Raw genomic sequence first — 23,760 nt, 5'->3', positions numbered from 1 at the left:
CGTTTCGGGGCGATGCCGGCCGAGGGGAATCCATCCCTGCCCGTTTCGGGGCGATGCCGGCCGAGGGGAATCCACCCCTGCCCGTTTCGGGGCGATGCCGGCTGAAGGGAATCCAGCCCTGCCCGTTTCGGGGCGATGCCGGCCGAGGGGAATCCACCCCTGCCCGTTTCGGGGCGATGCCGGCCGAGGGGAATCCACCCCTGCCCGTTTCGGGGCGATGCCGGCTGAAGGGAATCCACCCCTGCCCGTTTCGGGGCGATGCCGGCTGAGGGGAATCCACCCCTGCCCGTTTCGGGGCGATGCCGGCTGAGGGCGATCCCGCCCGGCCCGAGCGCGGTCCCGCCCCGGCCCCTCGCCCCGCCCGGCGCGGTCCTTCCCGCGCGCCGTACGCGGCGCTGTCCAACATGGCGGCCAAGGTGAGTGTCCGCCCGCCCTCAGGCCGGCGCTGCCCCGGCCCCGCCGCTCCGCCGCCCCTCAGGCTCGGCCGCCCCTCAGGCTCCGCTCCCGCGGGCTCGGGGCAGCTGGGGCGGCTCCGTGCGGCCCCTCGGGAGCGCCCGGCCCGCCCGCAGCTCCGCCGGTGCTGGGGGGAAGGAGCCCCCGGTGCCACGGAAGCGGCCTCAGGTTGAGTGGGGCAGTGAGAGGTGGTGTGGGAGTTGAGGGAGAAAGAGCTGCTTCGAAAAGTGCTTGAATTGTGCAACAGGGAATAAAAGCAGTGCTTCTCTTGAGGCTCTTCCCCATGTACTGGCAGCCCCCGAAACACCTTCAACTCGAGGAATGTCGAGTTGATAGTTCGCTAGTAACATGATAAAGTGCTGGTGGTGCTGTGCATCGCTAACACAAAGCTGTTAAAATCTTGCTGTTACGAGCTAACAGGGTTACAAGTATCTAAAATATCTCTGGTTGTAGGAATAATGCAGTGTCTTTAAACAGAAAAACGTGCATGTGAAGATCTAGGCTTTCTCACAAATATTTAGACAGGTTTTCCAGTGTTTGCAGTCAAATCGATGAATAGGTGAACTCACATAAATCTTCATATCTACTTTTTAAAAATTTCAAAATGTATAAATATCTGTAGAGAAAAGGATGATGCCAACGAGGACAGACAGAGAAATTAAAGTATTTTGCTTTTGTTAGTTATGGAAAAAGAAACTGGTTTTGGCTTTGCTGCCTGGCTGGGTGATCTTGAACTAGTTTGGCTCAGTACACAAATCTGAATAATTCATATCATGCCTTTAGTGAAGTGCCATAATTTAATTTTCTTTATTATTTACTATGAGAGATTTATTAATAAAAGTTTTATTCTTCTTAATATTTCACTCTCTGTGGGTCAACATCTGGCAGACCAAGATTAAAACCAAATCCATGGAGTATCAGTGAGTTGAGGTGAAGTGGAAGGATCTGTTCCACTTGTGTGGGGGTTTTTGGTGGTTGTCATCAGGGATTTATAAATACACACCTGGATTAGGATACTGGGTTTGGTCTACAAACTTCTGGCACTCATCATGTCTCGTGTAACTTTTGGGAAAATTAAACCAAAAGGATGTGAGTTTTGTGACAAACTCTCAAGACATCTGAGTGGTAGGAGAAAGTCATAAGCTTTACTCTTTATTCTTTAATTAACTTTTTTTTTAATGGAAAATATGATGTGAGATATTTTAACCTGGCTGGTAGATTCCCATTTTTATGATAGAGAACTCATATATTTTTTATATAAATCCATGCATCATTATTTTTGCATGTACTCCACTCCTTTGATTCCACTTGTTTTGAGGCAGTTCCTGCCTTCAGGGCAAGTTTCCTGACTCCAGTTCTTGAAGCAAGCACACAGACATTGCAGTTTCAGTGAGAAACAATGTCCTGGAGATCAGCATAAATTAACTATATGGTTTTATTATGGTTTAGTTTGTGCTCTGCATCTTCTGACTGGAAGTGATGTAGCTTTTAAACTTTTTTTAATAGAATCTCTATTTTTGATTGTTCATAAGATTCCAACACTTTGAAGCAGATTGTTTGAAATGCAAAGACTTGAAGCCAAAATTATCCAGGTACATTTGACAGTTTTATTGTTATATTTTGATTTGTCTTACTCCTTTTCTAGTATTAAGAGGTGTAGCTGTAACAATTTTCTGCTGGAGAGCATATAATGCATTTCTTCAGCAAATAATTGCTGTTCATGCTTCTCATCAATAATATTGCCATGTCTTTTTATGCCTGGAGAAAAACAATCCTTCAGGTGATCAGTGTAGCAGGTCAGGAACTTGGCAGTGGTGTTACAGGGAATCTTTTAATACTGGTGTTCAGCTCTGTGTCTGTGCAGAATTCATCTCTAGAAATGTCACCTGGCTTCATGGCTTTTGTAGCTGCAGCAATTTCATCAATTCTTCAAAAAGAAGACTTTTATTTATTTGTAAGTCAGTAATCAGCTGATGTTGTGGAGTCATTCTGCTGGCTGAACATGTAATTCCAGCTTGTTGCAAGTGTTTCTTTCCTAATGTTTGATATAACAATATGATCCTGCTATTTCTTAATTCTTAGTAACTTCTGTAGAAGTTTTCATGGGTAAAATCCTTTATGGTTTCTTTAGCTAAACAATATATGATTTTCCTTGTTTCATACATAATGTCTCATAATTAACTCGTAATAAAATAATTTCAATAAATTAATACTAGAAACAACTTAGCTAATTGAGGTCTTTTTAGTGCCCCTTGTGATTAGATAAGGAACAGAACAAACAGATCATGCACTGAAGCCTGTTTAGTGTAGTCAAGGTGATGTTGCTTTTTTTTCACTCTGGTACTTTGTGATTTCAGTAGAGAAGAGTGAAACCCTCTTGGGATAACTGTGCCAGTGTAAATGTTAGCCAGTACAGCTGTTTCCTTGGATCTTTAAACATTTATGTGTTTGTCTGCAGGCACCCAAAGTAAAGCAATTACTGTCAGTCAGGAGCTGGACCACTTTGATCATTCCCTGTATTGCTTTCTCTTTTACATTGAGGACAGAATCCATTGTGACTTTTAAAAATATATATATTTTTTAAGTAACAATGCAAGTTTTTTATGCTCTGTCACTTTCAGATTCAGTTTTCCTTCTAGTGTCTACTGAAAATTGGTGTCTTGTTCTGGTAGCATGCTGTATGGAAATAAACAATCTGAATTATTTAAAATAGTTTTTCTTCAATAATTCTTCAGAAATGGAGTTCCTGCATGCTGAGTAAATTACAACTGAATTTACCCTAACAGGTGATGGAAGCATCAGTGTGGCTTTGAACACAAGTTTTCTCTGGGATTTTAGAATAAAACTCTCGTCAGGGATCTTAACCTTTTCCTCACCATTATAATTTGAGAAAATCTTTTTATAAGATAGAAGACATTTCTAAAAGGCATAATGCTTTAAAAAGTGTCTTTTTCAATCCCATATTTGATCAATTCCAAGGGAAATTTTAATTTCAGCATTAAGACTCCCTTTCTTGGTCTCTCTGTCCCAGGTGGCAAAGCTGGCAGCAGTTTCTTCTGGGCTGCCATTTGTATGTGTTACTGTATATGCAGCAACAGCAAAGGAATCAAACAGTCATCTGGTGAAGCCAGACAAGGTATGAATCTTCCTCTTCCTTGGTCTTTACAATAATACTAGAAAAATCTGCAGAATAGCAGCTCTGTCTATTGAATTATATTACCCAGTAACTAAAAACACAGCAGAGTTGCACTTGATAATAAATAACTGACTACTATAGCTCAAATAGGGCACCAAGTGTTACAATACTAAATTAGTAAAGTTTTATCTCATTTTCATTATTACAGTATTTCAAAACTGAAGTCAGAAAAGGTGAAAATAGAATTCTTACTGATGAGTCCTTTTCTAATACATCCATCTTCTAATTATTCTTGTACATGCCTTTTAATCATACTGAGTAATTTAAAAGCCACACAATTTGTTTTCATTTCTAAAGAGTGAAATCCCACTTGAGTCAGTTTGGAGCTCTCTAAGTTCACCATCCCACGTAGAGGTTTTGTTTGCTGTAACGGGAACACGGAGGGTTTGCAGGCTTGGAAACCTCCCTTGCAGTGCATCAGCCGCTGAGCACAGCGCAGTGTGCCCCGCAGCTGAGCCGTGCCTGTGCTTGCAGCTCCCCATTTACCGGCCGCCGCCGCCGCGCTCCCGCTACGTGGAGGAGGAGCCCGGGCCGGTGCAGCAGCAGCTCTCGGCGCTGCGGACCGCGGCCCGCCGCTACTTCGGCTGGTGCCAGGTAAGGGCTGCTGCCCCCCGCGCTCTGCAGCTCCCTCCGCGCTGCACTGAGCCGCTGAAAAAAACTGTTACTTCCCTCTGGAGGGGTGTTCTGGCAATTCCTTAGCAATTGTGGGTGGAAAAATGAGCCCTCCCTCTGCAGCAGGAGTTCTGTTGGTAAATTCTTGCTGGCAGAGCTTGAGGGTGTTCTGGAGTCTGAAATTCCAGGTGCAGTGCATGGAGAAGGAGCTGCTTCCAAAGAGCAGTGTCTGACAAAAAGACAAAGAGAATGCAGGCCATGTGTCTGTTGCAGCAGGCTGTTCCTCAGGAGTTGTCAGAAACACCTCCCAGCTCTGTTACTGTCTTCCAGGTGGAGAGGGAACTGTGGTGTCACTGCTTTTGTACTGGGGAGCAGCAGCTTCCCTGGCTTTTGGCAGGAGATTTTGTGCTTGTGTTTTGCTTTTGCAAAAAATGTAGACCCTAATGAAAAAAAATCAAAATGTATTCAAACTGTATTTTCTATAAATCGGGATTACATTAGTCTTAGAAAGTGTTGTCAGTGTCTGCATGACTGAAATGCTCTTATACATCTGTACCAAACTTTTCCGTGCCATTAATCATTGTGAGTTCCTGACGCTGAGTAGCAGTGACCTCTGGTGGTACAAATTCGGTGTTGCTCTTTCAGTTTTCCTGGGGAAGTCTCTAGGGAAGAGAGGATTGTATTTTATAATTGAATTTTCTTACACAGTTGGCATCCAGGTGTTTTCCTGTTTTGCAGTTTTTGACATTAGATTTTTTTTTAATTAATTGTCAATGTAAGCTTTAAAAATATAAATGTTTGTCACAAAGAGGGTAGATCTCTGCACAGCCATTCTAGAAAGTCATTGGTTTGGGTTTTTTAAATGACACTGTATTTCTTTGTCTCATTGTGCTGAGATACAGTTGAGCTACTCTTGCAGAGATTTTACTTTCTGGTTTTGTTTTTTGTTTCCTTGTAGAGTGTGTATGTCTTTGTTAAAAATGGAATAATGGATTCAATTCAGTTTGGAAAAGGTAGGCAAGTCACATATCTTTCTCATTTCATTCATATAAACTCTCAGTAAAATTAATTTCTTAAATAGGAAATAAAACGAAATGACTGATACTGAACTGCCCTGATCCTTTTTGTGTTTTTTCCCAATTCTTAGATGCTTATGATTACCTGGACAACCCTCCCCCAGATTTTCTTCCCAAAGCTGCTGTAATTACAGTGTCAGGTCTGACTGGTGTAGTGCTGGCAAGAAAAGGTAGGGTTTGCTTGTTTTTATTATTGATCTGTGGGGTATGGAGCATGTAACAGTTCTAGTGGTCTGAATACTCTTCTGAAACATTGGCCAAAGCCTGTGTGACTAAAAAAGTCCTTCCTGTAAGGGAAGGGCCATTATTGGTTGCTCTTAGGAACTGGCTGAGAGCTGACAGAGCAGGACTAGACAGACTAATGATCCAACTCTTCTCACTCTTCACAGTGTTGGAAAACCTAGTTTGGGATTATTTCTCTTCCAGAGTATTGGTGTCTCCTGCATTTAATTGCTGCAGCTACTTAGTTTGCATTTCATTTTTGTCTAATTGTTCAAAATATTTGGCTTTGTACAGGTTCTAGATTTAAGAAAATTGCTTATCCATTGGGACTTATTGCTGTAGGATATTCTGTTTGTTACCCAGCTCAGTCAGTGGTCATTGCTAAGGTAAGTCTCTGGTTTTATCTGGGTAATTTCCAACATTGTGGGACAAGTTTGGATCCTTTAACCTGGTGCTCCATCTATTGTGCCAACACTGTTTGCTGATCAGGGTTTGGTTTCATTTGGAGTAGGTGGATTTAGCATGGAAATGTTTCCTGTGGATTCCTAATACCAATTTAAACAGTATTTACAATTTCATGATGTAAGGGAAATATGCACTAGAGCTTGAAAAGTAGATGCCTTAGTTTGGGGTCAAGCATGTTCTTGTGCAAACATGACAAATTTCATTTGAATAGCCTTTGTCTTTTGAAAGCTGTTGTTAAATTATGTTTTTCTAACAAAATAGGTAACAGGGAAAAAGTTACTTGGTGCAAGTCATCAGACCTATGAGGCTGTGAGGTCACTGTGGGCAGACAAGGAAACTGCCACCAAGGTAGGACTTGGGAAGTAATGATAACTCACACACTGAGAGGGAGCTTGGAAAGCTGTGGATTCTTCTGCTGTTCAGAGTTTACTGATGGTGTTAAGCAAGGCACAAACCCCAGTCTGGTCTTTTTGTCACTTCAGTGTTTAATTGTTTTTACACCTTTCACACCAGTAGATATTGAGATCCCCTCTGTAGTCCCACAATGCATGCAGGGTGCACAAGAGAAAAATTAGTTTCTCTTAGTTCCTTTTCTATTAAAGGATTCATTTTGATTCAAGCTTTGGTTTTAAGCAGCTCTTGAATAAAGACTAAAGACTCCCAGGATTGCAGTAGGTACAACTGGCTTACTCTTCTACAGCCCTTGCAGGAGGTCTGGTCAATTTAACCTGTGATATGAATTGTCCATATCTGATTTATTTCTTCTCCTTTCCTGTCCTCATTTTAGTCATAGTGCATAAATGATCAGTAACCTCTTTATATTGACCTACTGCATATGAAAAGTTTTCAGGGTTTTTACCATTCTCTTCATTACTATAACCTTTTATTTCAGAGCAGGCTTTCTGTCTCTGAGATAATTCTTGTTCTCCTTGGAATTTCCTCTAGTTTCTCTGCTTTTCCTGTTTTAGGGGATTTTGTGTGTGGCTTGTGTTGTTTGTGGTTTTTAAGTGAAGTGGTCAAAATAAGACATAGTAAACAGCTGTATTCAGTAGAGAACAGAGGGCAATATGAACCTTCTTCCAATATGGAATTTGGGTTAGTAATCCCAGAATTAAATATGGGTTTTATCCAACCTGAAAGGGTTTTTTCTGAAGTGGAAATTTATAAAACCTTGACAAAAGTAGCATTTCCCAAGTAAAATTGCAGCTTTGCACAGTAATTTTTCATTGCTCTTTTCAAAGGAAATTTCAGTTTCTCACTTTCATTAACATGTAGAAGTACTTTGCTTTAAATTTTCAGTGCTCATTGGCATTCAATCCTCACCTTTTATTTCTTCTGAGAAGCACAAATGGAATTCTGAGTTTTGAAAATGAGATTCAGATAACTGTCATTAAACTGATAGCAAAACAAGAATTGATATGGTACAGACACTTTTATTAACTTGATTTTTTCCCCTGAGTGAAGCCTCTTCCCAAGATACATTATTTCTCATTATTAGGGTGTAACCATGATTTATGTCTCGGTTTGTTGCTAACTAGGGGTAGTAAGTGTTTTGTAAACACTCAGGGATATTTCAGTCTTGTGGAAGGCTAAAGGCTCCTCCCCTGGAAATAAACTTGTGAAGTTCTTGGAGGGTCTCAGGTAAAACCACAGCTTCAGCCCTAAGTATAACTCATGGCAAATTCCCTTCTACATGAATTTATTCTATCTGATCTGTGGAGTTTCATGTGTTTTACTTTTTCCAGCTGTGTCCCTGGTGTGCAGCTGACTAGTTGAATATCATCATATGATGTCATACCTGAAAATAATTTCATAAAAGATAAGCTCCCAGACTTGAAAGCTTTATTTTGCAATAATGTATTAAGCATATACCCATGTGCTTTCTTTTATTAATGTTTGGTTCACAGCTGCAGCAAGAGTCAAAACCAATTATGAAAGAAGATAAGAGTAAGAAGGGAATTTCTAGTACCAAACCTGAGTCTGCTGTTGAGTCAAGATCATTTAACAGAACAGAATCTTCTCCAGCACAGTCTTGCAGTAATGAAGATCCAGTGCCTTCATCAGGTGAATTAAACATTTCAAGTGTGATCTCAGAGCAACTTGCAAATCCAATTAGTTGACTTAATTTTGCACTTACTCTGGCTCTAAACTGGAGCAGGCTGTCAGTGCATATTATTCTTGAGAGCATATTTTACATGCTGTCATTTAATACATATTTCAGAGCCTCAGGGAGGTGATAATTTTCTCACTGTGGACCCTGTCATAATATCAGAATTATATATTTGCTGTTCTCTCTCAATAATGTCAGAGAACCAATATTCACGTAAACCAGGTTCTTTCATAGGCCAGAATAAGGAATAATCCAAATGCAAGACAGACAAAAAGGTTTTAATTTGGATTATAATTAGAAAATTGAAATCTCAAATGGATTTCATTACTTTTAACCTCTGTTAACAATACAGAGATGATCCATAGTGGAATGAAAGGGGAGTGTGGAATTGAGAAATGAAGCATTGGGTTTTATTTTGCTGGGTTTTCTGCAGTGGTTCCTTATGCATCTTGATTGGTTGAGATAATCAATTAGATCTTGTAACAGCCTATTTAACAGCCAAAAATTTCTTAAGAGAAAACAGTGGAATTACCTGTTAAAGGAGCACTAAATTTGTTTTAAAATATTGTTACCTTTTGTAAGGGCAACTTCTGAATTTTATTTGTTACAAGGAAATCACTTAGAAGGAAGGAATTGTTACCACAGATTTTCTTTTTCTGGAAAGCAAGCAGAATGTACTTGGATGAGGATTTTAATTTTTTTTTCCTTTATTTTCACAGTAGTATGCATTCACATCTTTGCTTTGCACCTGAACTTTTTCTGGTTCAGTTTGTGGAATGCTTTGATCTGTTTTTACACTTCTTCCAGGCCAAACTGTCTTTATTGGGTTTGTTTTTGAGATGTGTCATTGCTTTCATAGGTGGAATTAGTTCATGTCCCTAATACAGCCAAAAATATCCCTGCCCTAAATGAATCTGTGTTGCCAGAGATGTTTATTTTCTCAGTGCAAATGGGGCAAAGCTTTCAGGAGAATGTAACAACCTTTGTAGCTGGCAAAGAAGCAGATCAGGAACAGGGACACAGCCCCAGAAATGCTGCCTTTATCCTCTGGAATTGCAGAATCATTAAATATGCCAGCCTGTGCACTGTCCTTCATGAGTGGGAGGGTTCAGGGTTTTACTAAACTCAGTTCATGGGTTTTGGAAGTCATGAAGTGAAAATAAGTGAGAGTGTTTGTCTTCATTTGGAGTTCTTGCCTTCTGGCAGCAGCTTCAGGGGAGACCTGGCAGGGTTGGTTTTGGGAGCCAGCTCTGCTCCTGGGAGCACTGGGGCAAGAAACACTGGAGATTTTTTCCCTTGTCTCAAACTTTCCCTCCCTTTCCATGTGCTGGGCAAAGCATCACAATTTCTTCTCTCACTCTGCTGGGTTAGGAAGTGGTGTTGGAGAGTGAGAAGAGTCCTGCTCTGCATCCAGTGCTGTGCTCAGCATTCCAACATGCCCTCATCCTCCTCTGTCACTTCTTAACACACTTTGAACTAGAACAGACAGATTTTGATCTTTTCTAAGTGTTTGAAAATTCTCAAAATGTGTCATTGAGCTTTTTTTTTTCCTTACAGCTCAAGTATATGCATACTTTTTAACCATATTTCTTTACTATCTTTAACAGGAACAGTGAAGACATCAAAATTTAAGGCTGATCCAAAACTTTCAGACCATGGTCAGTCCAGCCCAGAAGATGTGGACATGTACAGCACCAGGAGCTAAGCCAAGTCTCCTTTACAAACTGCAAAATGTTACAGATAAGGGGGAGGGAAGAAGGGAAGGAATAATCTTTACAATACATACTCTGTAAGGTATAATTCCATCAGATATTTTCTTATCTCCAATTTGTATTATTGACTTACATGATTCATTTAAGTGCTTATTTTGTTCCTGACTCCATATATAAGCAGTGGGAATTCACTCAGTGTCATTAGTGAGACACTGAGAAAACAAGATTTGTCAGTGTCTTCTCCCAGTGGGGCTTCTCTGTGCCAAACTTGCTAATAAATGTCACTTCACAAAGGATATTTGAAAATGCAAACGTATCTCTGCTTTGGCTCAGATGTTCCTTGATCTAAATGAAGAATGTGAGGGATGGGGTTTGCAGAGGCTTCTTTGTCTTTTATCTTTCAGCTCTGAAATGAAGTGCAAGTTCCTGCTGGTCTGAGTATCCTTAAAATCTCCGTGGTTGTATCATGTGAACAGCATTGGCCTTAAAGCTTGTGTAAAAGAGTCACTTTGTTTTCATTACAAAATAATTTGGTACTGTTTGCCTCTTTCACAAAGGTGAATGGAAACAACTCCTTGTCCTGCACATCTCTGGTGTGTTCAGGTGTCTCTGAAGTTGGGCAAAAACACACAACTGATCTCTAAACATCCTTTCTAGACTATGCAACAGCTTTCATCTGCTTGTAATACTTGGAAGATCTGTGTTTAAATTGCTTAATCCATGAAAATTATATTTATATAAAACCCATTAGAAGTGTTTAGTAAGTTGGAAATCTGTACTTTCAAGGTTTAAACTGCTGACAGACAGTAAAAATGCAGAAGTAGTAGGCAGCCAACTTTTTCATCCCACAAGTTTGTATTCAATATCTCATTCATTTTGGTAGGATTTCTGTGAAATTCTGTTTTTCCATAAGAATGATATTAGAAATTAAGTTTCCTAGGATGAAACTTTCAAACACTGCTTTTACCATGGTGTATATCCCTGTACTTCTGTTCATCCTCCATTTCTCTTCATTCTGTTACCTTTCAGTGAATGAAAATATGGGCTTTGCTGTAAAACTGAGAGGGAAGCAAGAGAAAGCATGTGAACAGATAGTGTGGATGGAAGGCTAAAGCCTGAAATGCTGCTCAGTGCTCTCAGCACTGGGATGTGATGGGATATTCCTCTCCAGAACAAGAAATTTCACAACCTGATTCCTTCTCTAAGTTTACAATGCAAAGGCAAATGATCAGTGACATACAGGCAGAATCCCTGGTGTTCCCTGTGGCATCAGCAAAGTTGTGAGGAGATGCTGCAGGATGGAATGTGCAGAGGGCACAAATGGTGAGTGAGCAAAAGAAGAAAAACTTTTAGGATGGGTCAGAAACAAATGGATATTTTAAAATCCAAATTTCAGGTGAAGTGTTGGTCTTTGTTACACAGAGTTCAGTGCAAGGTGAAGTCAGAAAATGTCAAGTTTAAAAGAAGAATTCTGTTAGTTAAACTTGGCATGGGACAGTGACAGGATTTAATGTGTTGTGTTTCTTTAATGATCTCTTAAAGGCCCAGGCTACTGTCAGAATTCAGGCAGCAATCAGAGGATATTAAATCAATCTTCAGAGAGCTGCTGGACATGACACATTTAGTCTTTCATCACAGAGAGAGGAGTAGAAAAATTAGATGGCTGGGCTTCATATACCATTTCCAGGGAAACAAATGAAGACATAAGTGAGAATTGTGAAGAAATTATCATTTTTAAGTGCATGACTGGATGCCAGAAATTGTATTATCTGTCTCCCTTTGATAACATTCTGGATAAAAACATAAAGGAAAAGCCATCTGCTCTACTCCTAAATTGTTAAATTCTAACTTTGAGTGATGTGCTACCACAGCAAGTCAACAAGAAAGGTAAGATGGTGCATTTGGATTTTGCAGTTTACTGTGGTGAGATTTTTCAGGACATAATGAAGCACTCTGCCCAGGAATTGGTCTCGTGGGAGCAGGGAGAGGAGCTGCCTTGGATTGCTGGTATGGAACCAGCAGAGCTGCCCTGCCCAGGAGAGCAGCCCTTGGGACACTGCTGCTTCCCTGGTGCCAGAACTGCCCTGGGACTTGCCAGCTTGTGAGGGCATTTCCACTCACATCTGGTGATGCAGCTGGGGCTGTCTGAGCTGCACATGTCCACTGCCCTTGGGTTGGGCAGGCAGCAGTCAGGTGTCCCATACAGGCCCCTGATCCTGTTCATGCTGTGCATGGCCCTGGCACTCAAAGCTCTCCTGGGCTGGAGTTCAAATTCCTCCTTAGGGCAACGTGGGGATAGAACTGAACCAGTTAAACATCTGCTGGGACATAAAATGAGTGTTCCTGCCAGTGAGGGAGGCAGTTCTGTAGCTCACAAAATGGAGTCCCTGAGCTGTGTCATTTTTTGGTTGGTGAGAGGAGTGAGCACAGAGCCAGGTTGGGCAGGGCTTGGAGCAGTGCAGGGTGTCCCTGCTCATGGCAGGGGTGGAAGGAAATGGGCTCTAAGGTGCTTCCAACACACACCAGTCAATGGTGATGCTGCTGCTGTTATTGTCACTTTTTAATTTAGCTTTTTCATCAGCTCAGGTTTCTCTTTCTCCTCAAGGCAGGGTAGTTTTCTGTTGGTTTCCTTTGGATCACCAGGTTTTGTTTACTGTCCCCACACAGCAGGGTTAAAATTAGAAGGTTTTGGTTGTGAAACAGATACAGCTAAAGACAGCTCTTCCCTATTGCAGCCAAAGAAAATGGGAGAAAAAGATGGGAAGTTTTGTATTCTGGCTGGGTGTGTTCTTTCAGTTCAGACAGCTGAACCTCCAGGGGTTGTATAATACTTTACACTGACTGCAAGGAGCTGTAGCCACATGTCTGTATTAGTAATTTCTAGTAAAGGTGCTATGCAATGGCTTTAAAAAAGCAAATTCAGGTCTGCATGATGCCATGCTTGGAGTCCTGGGTAACCATGTGCCTGACTTGGGCTCTTGAAGATTTCAGACCCAATAGACAAATCTGATACACTGAAAAATTAATGTAAAACAAGGGAAAAGTTTTATTGTGAGAGATGATTTTATTGATTTATAGGGAAACACTTTGAATTGCTTCTCAGATGTGTCCTTAAGAGTTACTTCAGTTTATTTCACAATGCAATAATACAGTAACATCATAAAAGAAAGAATGTATATTGTAATTTTTATATAAGTTATATATTTGCAAAAAATTCAGTGTCTTAAAAATGGGGTCACATGGTATTTTATAATACAAAAATAGCTTTATTTAATTTAATGCATGTTTTTTATTTATGGTTGATTGTATTCAATATAGAGAGATTTGGAACTTGTTGGTATTAATTTTTTATTTACATAAAATTGATTGTGATACTTTATTTTGTCATATCACTTTGAAGCACCTGGAAATAAAGGGTGATAAGATAATTTTTTAAACGTAAGTTTAATTTTTGTCTGTTGTTTTCATCTGTAGGAAAATTGTCAATTCCTTCCCTCTCAAGTACTTTTTAAGAGTTCATTTCTAATGACTAAGTCACACTTGGTTTATTAATGTTGGGGGAAAAACTTCACCCCTGAAGTACTGAAACACTCCTGGAAGAAATCACTGAAGTAACAGGACAGATGAATGCTCAGTGGCCTAGATTTTGAGAAGTGCTTCCTTCCATTTTCTTCTCTTGGTATTTTTTTCTAAAGAATGGTGTAGTTCAGGACTTGGAAAAACTGAAGCTTTTATCCATGCTGGAGGAGTGACACTGTTCAAGAAGAAAGCAGGAGGTAAATGTGTTTGTCTCAGTGTGACTGTGCCAGTCTTCCAGATAAAGTAATTTGCTAAGCAAGGGTCATAAATTATGTGAATTACTCAAAAGAAGGAAAATTGTGTGAATGAGTAATGGGGCTGTTTTCATGGCACATTGTCACTGTGATTCTTGAACAGCTTGGGAAATACTGCAAAGGTATTGCAATGCAGCAGTGTTGTTACCTTGAAGTGAAAGTTTGGAGTATTTCAGTGAGATGCTGGAAACATATTTTAAATCCAAAAAGAAAGTGGGGTTTTAAAATGCCAATAGTTTTTTAAAAGGACAGTCAGTAGGCACTAGACTGTGTGTGGTTTTTATTTTAAAGTGCAGGATTCCCAGAAGCCAAGCTGATGGCAAGCTGCAGCCAAGGAAGGCTGTGATTGAAACCATCTTGAACCAGAGCTGAAATGAGTTAAAATTAGAGATCATGAGCAATTCCATCTTCCACTGTTAATTCAGTAACTTTGTTTTACTTAGATGTCTCTCTTAGAAGAAATTAAATGAGCCTGGATGTTTTTGCAGAATGTGTAACTTGGCACTTGATTCTGCTGAGTTCCAGAAGCTCCATAAGACAATAAGAGGAGGAAATGGGTGTGCTGTGGGATACAAAGCTCTCAGGTCTGCTGGCACTGGATTTCTCTGCTGGTACCCAAGTGGGCACTGAAAACACAAACCAATTCACAGAGTGGCTCTGCAGCCCTTCCTGAGGCCAGGTCCAAACCCACCTCATCCAACAATGCCAATGATGAGGCAGAGTCAAGGGTTTGGGGTTTATAACCTGCCTCATTAAAACATCCCACCCAAGGAGAACTGCCCACTGCAGTTCTGCATCCCTGACCCAAATCTGACAGCCCCAGTAAAGGTGTTTGTTCAGCCAAGGTGAGGCTCCCACTGAGCAGCTGGGAGCTGGAGCCAGAGGGGAATTCCCTGTCAGCCTGAAGAGTGGAGCATCTGCAGGAACTGCTTCACACTTCTGCCTTAACATCTGAAGAAGGATCATGCAATTTCTTTCACTGAGGTAAATATTAATTTCTTTGTTGTGGTCTGTTGTAAAGCAATCTTCTGACAGGACTGAATCTCTTATCTACTGCTGTAATATTAAGTCCCAGGAAGTCCCTGCAAAGTTCTGTTGGGCTTCAGCCAAAGCTGCATTTTTTCAAGAATTTGCTAGGCATTGATTTTTAGACATCATTATTTATCCTTTGAAAAGCAAAGGTTAAAGTTTACCTTTTGCTGTTAATGTAACTATGCTTGGCATGTTTACATAAGCAGCCAGCTCCTGTCAAATTAGGAAATCCACATTGGGATTTTATCAGTTGTGGATTAATTTTGAAAGCATTGTGCTAAGAACAATGCATGTGATAATGGAGTTAAACTCCACAAACTTTGGGTGTAACCTAGGCAGTGTTTGGGGTGACCACACAGTCAGGATCTTCTTGTGCAGTCAATGTTGAGAGTTTTTCAGGACTCTTTTAAATAAGAAAGAAGCAAGATGACAGGGGGTGTGCTAAGGTGAGAGTTTCTGTCGTCGCTCATCCTTGCCAGGTGGGCATTTTCTATTCTTTTTTCAGAAAAATGAAAAATTAGTTGACAAAACTTAATGGTTGATGCATCCAATTACAGGATTCCCACCTTCCCATCTCATCCCTCTTAGCTGGCTTCAGGACCATGGCTTTGTCTTTAAAAACAATGTCTGTTCCACAAAATTATCTGCAAATACAGTCCGAGTTTGTTATCTCTAAAGGGTAACATAAGCCTAAAAGGAGGAAAAATGTTCCTGGCAGATACCTTAGCATGTTGAAATTTAGGTTGTTAAATGAGTACCTCACATCTGATTTCAAAATTTCAGAAATAGCAAGATTAATGAGATATTTTTATGGAACTGTGTGGTTTCATAAAGGAAAATACGCTGGGTAACTTATCAGGAAGTCGTATCGTTTTAAGTTAATTAGTAATTCTTTATAGAGAAGGATGCTGTAAAACAGGCTCAAAATCCACAATCCACAGCAGCAGAAAGGCAAGTTCATTCTGCTGCTGGCAAAGCAGAATGGAGAAAGGATCTTTTTCCCCAGCTGGCTCCAGGATGTCCTTCCTGAAAGTCCTGCTGTGCGTCCTGCTCCTGGCCAGCCCCGTGCTGAGCCAAACTTCACAACGTAAGATCTGCTGAATTCTCTGTGCTTGCCAGGGCAGGCACTGGGCAGTGCTGCTTCTGGGGGGGAGTGCTGCTTGGGAACTCTCCTTGGCCTTTAGGCTGGGCTTATTTTAAATAGCAAAACAATGCAAAAGTGAACACCTTGGTGAGACAGCTGCTGTCCTGTGTTTGGTGTCACAGGAAGAGGTTCCAGCCATATCAGTTACACCTGATACTCGGTATCCTGCTGGGCTGGGATCATTTTGAGGCAGTCTCTGAATTTCAGAAGGGTATTTTAAAATTAGTTTAATGGTTTGGTTCTTTTTCAGTGGGAAAAACAGCACTTGGTGTATGGGTTAAAAAAAAAATCATACATTTTTATAGCAAGCATTCTTAGACTTTTTTTTTATACTAATGGGGAAAATCATCAATAATTAAGAGCATGACAACCAGAATGCACTGATAGAAAAGTTATTTTAAGTGAGAAGCTAAGTAAAGGAATTGTCTCTTGTTCTATTAGAGTAGACCAGTATTGGTCTGCAATTATTTTATGGAAAGATTTCCCACATATTTTATTGATACATTAATTTATTTTATCATCACTGTTCTGTACCTGGTAGCTACCAGTTACTTGTGATTGAGTATTCCTAAGCTGATAGTGCTGTAAACCAGCTGCTGTTGTTATTTTTCTAGTAAGAGTTTTGGTTTCTGATCTGAGGAGTATTTTTGTGCTACTCTAAACTTTCATTTGCAAAAACAGAAGTTAGCACTTGAAGGCTAACTTGGCATTTATGTAGACCACAGTATTTCAAAGGTCTCAGCAGTGAGTTCCTTTATCACATGGAATATTAGAGCATTAATAGCAAAGGGCACACACTCCCTCTCTCCCAGCAGAATCACAACTGGTGATTTTCTGCTGCCTTAGTATTTTTTGTATCATTGCTAAAAGAATTATAATTGTGCTACTGATCAGAGGAATTGCTAAAAACATTGTTTATCTCCCAGATGAACCATGCCAAATGCTACTTGGGATTTTGCATTGTTCTGTACTCCATAGCTATAACACATGTGACCTGTAGTTAGGTTTTCTTGGAAAATGTTTCAGTGCTGATGCCCTTTTGAGAGGAGAGCATGCAGTGTGTGTAAATGGATTGGTACAAGCCTTGGTCACTGTAAGCATTTAGATTCATCTCTGATAAGCAGCAAATGTTGGATTAGATGGACTTGGACACTGGAAAGGAAGGAACTTCCCATCTCTTTTTGCAATGCAGGCTGCTCCCAGCACAGTTCCTCTGGCTAATAACCCATCAGTCAGGAGCTGGTTCTGGTGGAAAATCCCTCTGCCAATGACACTGAAGCTGCTCCAGCAGTTGCCTGCTGTGCTCGGAAGGCTCTGCTCAGAGATCTCAGCACTTCTGACTCTGGCTTCATTCCAAACACGGATCCTCTCACTGGGAACAGTTGTGCACAGTTATACTGGGCTCTGGGGGCTTTTTGGGTGTTCAGCTTGGTGCCTGGCATCGAGTCTGAGTCCCCAGCAGGAGAGCAGGCAGCAGAGGATGCGGGGTGGGAGTGCCCAATGTGCTGGTGTTTGATGGCTCATTCAGGCTGCTGAGCGAGTTATTTTTAGCCAGCCAAATACCTGTGAAATACTGTAAACACTCAGATTCTGGAACATAATTTACAGCCCAGTGTTTGCACAGCATAAAGAGAGAGAGGAGAACCAACATTAAAGCAAACCAGATCCTCTTGTAGGCTAAACCAAGGAATAATCCCAATGCAAAACACACAAAAAGGTTCTAATTTGGACTATAATTGGAAGGTTGGAATCTCTAATGAATCTCATGACTTTTAGTCTTTGCCAAGAATCCAGAGATGATATACAGTGGAATTCAGACACAACCACACTTAAAATGATGAGATAAAAATCATAACAACACAAGGCATATACACATTCGAAAGTAATTTAAAGCAAATTTAAAGTAATAGTAAAGTAGAAGTAAAGTAATTTAAGCAGGTAAATTTTCCTTTCTGAAATAGCTTCAAAATTTTCAAGGGACAAGTCACTGGAAAGTAAGATTTAGTATCATCTACAGAGTACATATGAAGCTTAAATTTCTGGTGTAATTAGCAACACAGCCTACTGACAGTATGCTACTGTATAATTGCAATAAATATGTATTTCATTTTAATTCACAGCCAACTGCACTGGAGTTAAGGACTTTGAGGCCTGTCAAGGTGATACAAATGAATTCTGTCCTAAAGATATTCTTTGTCAGTGTAAAGCTGAAAAACCTTTTTGCAGGTAATGTGTGAGCTTGGTTTGTTTGTTTAAATATATTCTAAATGATGAACTAAATTTAGATGCTGCAAAGTGATCCATGAAAATAAATGTTGATTTTCATTCACAGTCTACATAACTGGTACAAAGCATCAAATCTGGGAGATCTGGGCACAGTTTTTTCTTTTCAAAAAGATGTGTGGGCTATGTAATTCCTAATGTAGGTAATCACTGTAAACCTTAATTTTTACATGCTCCCTGCTCTCTCAACTGTTTCACTTTAGAATTGAATTAGCTGTGTAATTGCAAAAAAACCAAACAATATCTGAATGTTTTATTCTCCATTACGTAGCTGGGGGGATTTTTCCCCTTTTAAGAAATCAATATCATAACAACAGGCAGAAATGTGAGGTTTCACTCCCACTCAGCAGCTTTGCCATGCTGACAGCAGACAGAGATCTTTGACCCCAGCCAGGCCATGACTTGGGTACTGCACCCTGTTCCCATCAAAGATTCTTATCTTGGACTCCTGAAATGCCAACTTGGACTTGGTTACTCAGAGCCTGGCAAAACACTTTTGCATCACGTCTGGAAACAGATGGGTGTAACTGAGATAAAAACCACCTTCAAACCAAAAGGAAAAATAGTGAATCTCTTGGGCCCTGCAGTGTTAAATACTAAATAATTATATAGCAAAATGTTAAACTTTTTGGGTATTTGCTTACTTTTGAGTCAAAATGCTGTTGCTGAAAGTGAATATTTTATTTATTTTTATTTGCAGATGTGAATACTACAGAATAGGCTGGAAGGAGTACTGGTACATGGGCCCCAAATGTAACCTCCTTTGGAACACTCTGACTTTCATTCTAGTTGCTACTCTTCCTGCACTGGCACTGGTTATCATAGTGGTTGTAATATTTTTAACTCTCTACTACTCAAAAACAGAAAAAGCTGGGTAAGTGACTCTGGGTATACTTACAAGGAGTTTTGTACTCAAAAGGGAAATACAACAAAAGGAGATTGGTATTCTGGTTAATTTTTAACCTCTGGATGTTTAAAAGCATGAGGTTGCCATACTGCCAAAATATTATTTATACAATTTAAAACTAACTTAAGGCATCTGACCTGAGCACTCAGCACTCACTCAGCATTTTACCACTGCATGCAAAACTTCACTCTCAGGCATTGGTTTTCTTTAGGGCTCACCAGGCCAGCCTTAAAGATTGATAAGTACATTTACTACTTAAATTCAACACTACCAAATGTGCATTTCTGATTTACTTGCTCTTAAGGACTGGCTTTTTTCCCTCAGGTTTAAAAAAAAGAGGAGTAAGAGAGATAACCATTGACAAGAGGCTTGGTGTTTAACAGATTCCTCCCACTCCTGGGTCTCAGATAGTGGCAATTTGAGCTGCCTTTTACTTTCAACAGTTTTTCCCAGTGACACCTCTCCCAAGAACACAGACAATATGGGTTTTTTCTTCTGTCATTGAGCCTGACATAAAAAAGCTGCAATAAAAACCAGTTCTTGTACAGCCATTGTCACAGAACATCCAAAGCTCTGACATGGCTATTGAACCAATCTGCAGCACAAAACATCTGTCATAACCCTCCCCATTGCTAATGCTCTAAATTCCCATTGTTCCCCCCAGGAAGCAGCCAAAGCCTCCATAAATTCCCATTGTTCCCCCCAGGAAGCAGCCAAAGCCTGCATCCAGAGGAGCACAGCAGAACCCTGCATTCAGTCCTGACACAGCTGCTGACCTGGAGCACGGGCACCATCAGCCAGCCGGGGTAAGAGATGGCACAGGGGGCACAGCACAGCCCCCAGCCGGGGGGATTCAGCACTATGGGATTGGAATAGCAAAACAAAAATAAGGGAATTTGAGTTTAAAATCTCCCCTAGCATTTGATTTCCAAGGACAGCTGAGAGAAGGTGAAACTCGTCATGAAGGATTAAGTGAAACTAAGTTGTATAGGAGAAAACAAAGAACTAGGGATTATTTTTACAGGATGTTCAAACAAATATTCCCATTTTTGGCTAGAAGCAGCTTTGAAAAGAGATCATGCTCTGCTGTTCTAGTTTTATCCATTAGACAAGATGTAGTAGAAATCATGGCTTGAACTTGAGAGGGTATTAAGAGAAAAGATGGATAAATACCATTAAAAACCAATATAAAATACAAAGAATCACTGAAAGGGAATATTTGTGTGTGTGTGTGTGTGTTCATTTCCTCATTTGGTACTCCAGTGGATTATTTTACATAAGGAGCACACAGTGTATGAGAAGGAGACATTGAAGGCTGTCTGAGAAAAGAGAGAAAATAATCCATTATTTTCTGCTAAATCCCTCTGTAGAGTATCAATAGCTTGGCAATGCAGCAGTCTGAGCCAGCCTTTACCAGGAGATGGTGCTGTTCAATTTTGAACTAATTTAGAATTTAGTCCTGCTGATGCTGTTGTTCCCAAGGTGTGAATGAGACCAAACCCTGCAGTTTGGAGGGAAGAAAACTGTGAAAGGAAACTTTCTGGGTCAGAGCTGCAGGACTTAGGGCTTTCTCACACCCCAGACTGTGAGTTGTAGCCCAGACAAGTGAAAAATTTCTACCTTCTAACATACTGTACCTGGAAAGCTGGTTATTCTGATGTGTTCTGATGTGTAACCACCTGATCCCCTACACACAGGATACCTGGGTTGGACAAATTCCAAAAGTTGTACTGAAAAAACAAGATTTTAATGATGCTTCATTCCCAAATCAAAAGCAGAATTACAGGTATGCTGCTGTTGTTTGTCTTTTGTGCTCATTCTCACTTTATACCCTGGTTTGGAGACTCAGAATGACTTTGCAGCTTTGCCAGTGGCACAGCAAGCAAGAAAGGTCCAGTAAATGGCAAAGCTTTTGACTGGATTCTTCACATACAAATCCTAAAATACGGCTTTATCCAGAGATTTCTCTGGTTTTCCTCTAATCCCAGAGGCATTCATTTCATTACTGTTTAGAAACACAATTCCTTGCCTGTGCTTCCTCACTCCAATCCCCCTCAGCACACAGCCAACTGCTGCAGCTCTTACTGCAACTTCTGCAGAGAACTTGTTTGCCAGGGTGCAGCTCAGTGAGATACACATAGCAGGGCTCTGCTGCACAGACAGGCTGGGGCTTGCTGGTGCTTCAGTCCCTCAAGGAGGTCTGGTTTTTTTTTTCAATATAAATGCTGAAAATGTTGAAGGTATAGCTGTGGTGAATTTACAACCTTTTGAAAATAATTGTAGGAATTGTTTGTTGTGAAAAGAAAATAAAAGCTTAAAGAGAATGCTGCTTCTATAAATTCAGTCTTCTCTGTTTGCAGAATGAGGTCTTGACAGTAAAATGAACTTAAAAGACCTTTTAAATGTTACTGCCCCAATGCCATGATTGCAGTAGTGAGCTTTAATATTTTTATATTTCAGTTTAAGCTAACCCCTTGTGCAATTTGCAGTTTATGATAAGGTTTTAATAACCTTTTTCTCTTTTGCATAGTCGTGTGTATGATCAGTCTCTGAGGACAGCAGATCCATCAGCAGATTATTTCCCTCAGTCCCGAGCCCAGTGGGATGAGTTTGACTATCCCAGGAAGGATTTGCCTTACCCAGTTTATCCAGAGGCGAGACAGTACCGGGTTTGTATCAATTACATCCCTCTGCATATTAATTACACACTCTGTATATTAATGATATCATCTGTCCTGGAACTGAATACAAATCATCACTAAATTGATAGTGTTTGTCACTAAGTGAAGATCTGAGCTAACAGAAAGCTACAGGTACCTTTCACTGTGCAGGTGTTTTCTTCAGGAATGTTACAGACCCTGCTGAAATGTTTTTAAATATTTCCAAAGCTGTTTCAGTTTGTGTGCACACAGTGGTAATGCTTTCAGTTGTCTGCATGAGAATCATCTTCCAAAGCTCTTGGTGAGTGCACACTCAGAAGCAGCACATACTAAGAAAAGAAATATATAAGAGTGTAGTTTGATTAGATACAGATTATTTTAATAGCAAGCATACTGAGGAGTGTGTGTCACACTACTGATTTAATTCTCATCTCTTTGCAGAGATACTAAGAACACGTGCTTCCTATATCAAATGGTTTGGAATGCTGCATGGTCACTGGACAATCCAGGTGCTGAGAGAGCAGTGACACCCTGGTGGGATACAGACAAAATTGTCACCCTTATTAGGGAACATTAAGTTATTGCACAGAGAAGGTAATGAGGAAAATTGGAAAAGAAAACCTGATCTGACATGACATTAACATTTATTCACTATGTAGTTGGTGACAGCTTTGTGTGAATCCCTGATACTGCAGTGCCCTGGCAGTGTGGTACAAACACAGCCAAGGACTTGGCCTCTCTCTGTCCCCAGATTCATCAAGTACCTACAGACCCATTCCCTTGTCTTTTTGCTTTGTCTTCCTTCTGTGTTGAAGCTGGAATGGTTTGCCTTTAAAACTGCCCTGGCTTGCTTTGTAACTTTCTTGTAAACAAGGAAAATAAATGAACCAATGGAAGACTACCTTGCCACTAAGTAACAAGTTAAAGAGACTGAAGACTGGGATTTATTTCCTATTTCCCAAAAGTCTGAAGCACATTATATTGTGATTTATGTTAAATTATTTCCCTTAGTATTAGGTAATATGTGAAACTATATGAAAAAAAACCAGAATCTTAAGGATTTTAGAAAGGATTTTTTGATATTTGGTTTTCCCTCAATGTAACCAAAATGCAGAGTGGGCAAATTTTACTAGGTTTACTTCTACTGCTGCAAATTCTGTCAGAAATAAAAGAAGTAAGTCTGGTTCCCTTTCTTATCTTCAAAAACACACAGAAGCAGTGTCAGCACATCTGTTTAGAAACCAGAATATCAGTTTAAACCATTCTGGCCTCAGAAATTCAGATCCAAAGGTGTCAGAGAATTGTGTCAGTGAATTTCTTTTCTCTGTCACTTCTCAGCCTCAGGTGGTGCCACAATCTGACAAACTGTGGTGGTTGTTGACCTCAATCCGTCTCTGTTATACCAACCTCAGAGTGACCACAGAATGCGAGTGTTCAATTTGAAACTGAGTCTCTCTCTATTTCCCCCAGTGTTCAGTTTTGTCATTACCTTTTCCAGGTTTTCTCTTCATTCTTGAGTTGCATTGGGTAGTTTGAAATTATTTTGTCATAAGAATGTCTGTCTCTTGCTCGAGCTAGACAAAATGCCTGGAATGTCCTTCCTACTGAATTTATTTTGGTGTGTGCTGCGTTATGTGACTTTACTCTTTAAAACAGAAAAAAAAAAAGGGGGGGGGGGGAGGCAAATGTAATGCAAATGTCTGCCAAGTTCTCTGCTAAGGAGGTGAAGCCCAGGAGGATGAATCTTTTGAGAATTACAGAAGCTCCATGAGGAGCCCAGGAGCGGACCCAGCGCTCCAGCCGTGCTCAGCAGGGGCACCGCGGGTGCCCCAGCTCAGGATGTTCCGCCCGGGTGGCTCTGCCCGCTAAGCCCCAGACAGGGGCAGCCCCGCGATCCCCCCGCGTCCGAGGGCTTGGGGGCACAGTGCCCAGGAACCCACTTCTGCCTTTTCACCTGACTTGGAAACGCAGCTCTGGCTTTGGATTCCTCTTCCTTTCTATTCCTTAAGGAGTAGAAGACATGGAACAAGCACCAAGCATTGCCCAAGTCCTCCT

General features: G+C 40.7%; 2 protein-coding genes across 4 annotated transcripts; both read left to right on the top strand.

Annotated features, from left to right (window-relative positions):
- The first annotated feature begins 307 nt into the window (after positions 1-307).
- APOOL (apolipoprotein O like) lies at positions 308-13,283 on the top strand. Of its 2 annotated transcripts, none has more exons than XM_079318748.1 (9): positions 308-416; positions 3,485-3,589; positions 4,124-4,243; positions 5,220-5,274; positions 5,409-5,507; positions 5,854-5,945; positions 6,286-6,372; positions 7,938-8,088; positions 9,742-13,283. In XM_079318748.1, exons 1-9 carry the CDS (start codon positions 405-407, stop codon positions 9,837-9,839), a joined length of 819 nt encoding a protein of 272 aa, XP_079174874.1. In that variant the 5' UTR covers positions 308-404; the 3' UTR covers positions 9,840-13,283. The 2 variants fall into 2 exon arrangements, with proteins under 2 accessions (XP_079174874.1, XP_079174873.1); XM_079318747.1 differs by having other exon boundaries at positions 7,932-8,088.
- Positions 13,284-14,785: 1,502 nt separating this feature from the next.
- On the top strand, positions 14,786-23,142 carry LOC306808597 (uncharacterized protein). 2 transcript variants are annotated; one of them, XM_079319309.1, is made up of 7 exons: positions 15,604-15,798; positions 17,976-18,081; positions 18,839-19,012; positions 19,752-19,851; positions 20,743-20,831; positions 21,576-21,714; positions 22,147-23,142. In XM_079319309.1, exons 1-7 carry the CDS (start codon positions 15,693-15,695, stop codon positions 22,153-22,155), a joined length of 723 nt encoding a protein of 240 aa, XP_079175435.1. In that variant the 5' UTR covers positions 15,604-15,692; the 3' UTR covers positions 22,156-23,142. The 2 variants fall into 2 exon arrangements, with proteins under 2 accessions (XP_079175436.1, XP_079175435.1); XM_079319310.1 differs by lacking the exons at positions 15,604-15,798; positions 17,976-18,081 and adding an exon at positions 14,786-15,157.
- The last annotated feature ends 618 nt before the right edge of the window (positions 23,143-23,760 follow it).

The sequence above is a fragment of the Erithacus rubecula genome, assembly GCF_903797595.1.
Source record: "Erithacus rubecula genome assembly, chromosome: 15".
In the NCBI taxonomy this organism is placed as follows: Eukaryota; Metazoa; Chordata; class Aves; order Passeriformes; family Muscicapidae; genus Erithacus; species Erithacus rubecula.
The sequence above is the reverse complement of the archived record's forward strand: the minus strand, read 5'-3'. Positions and strand labels throughout refer to the sequence as shown.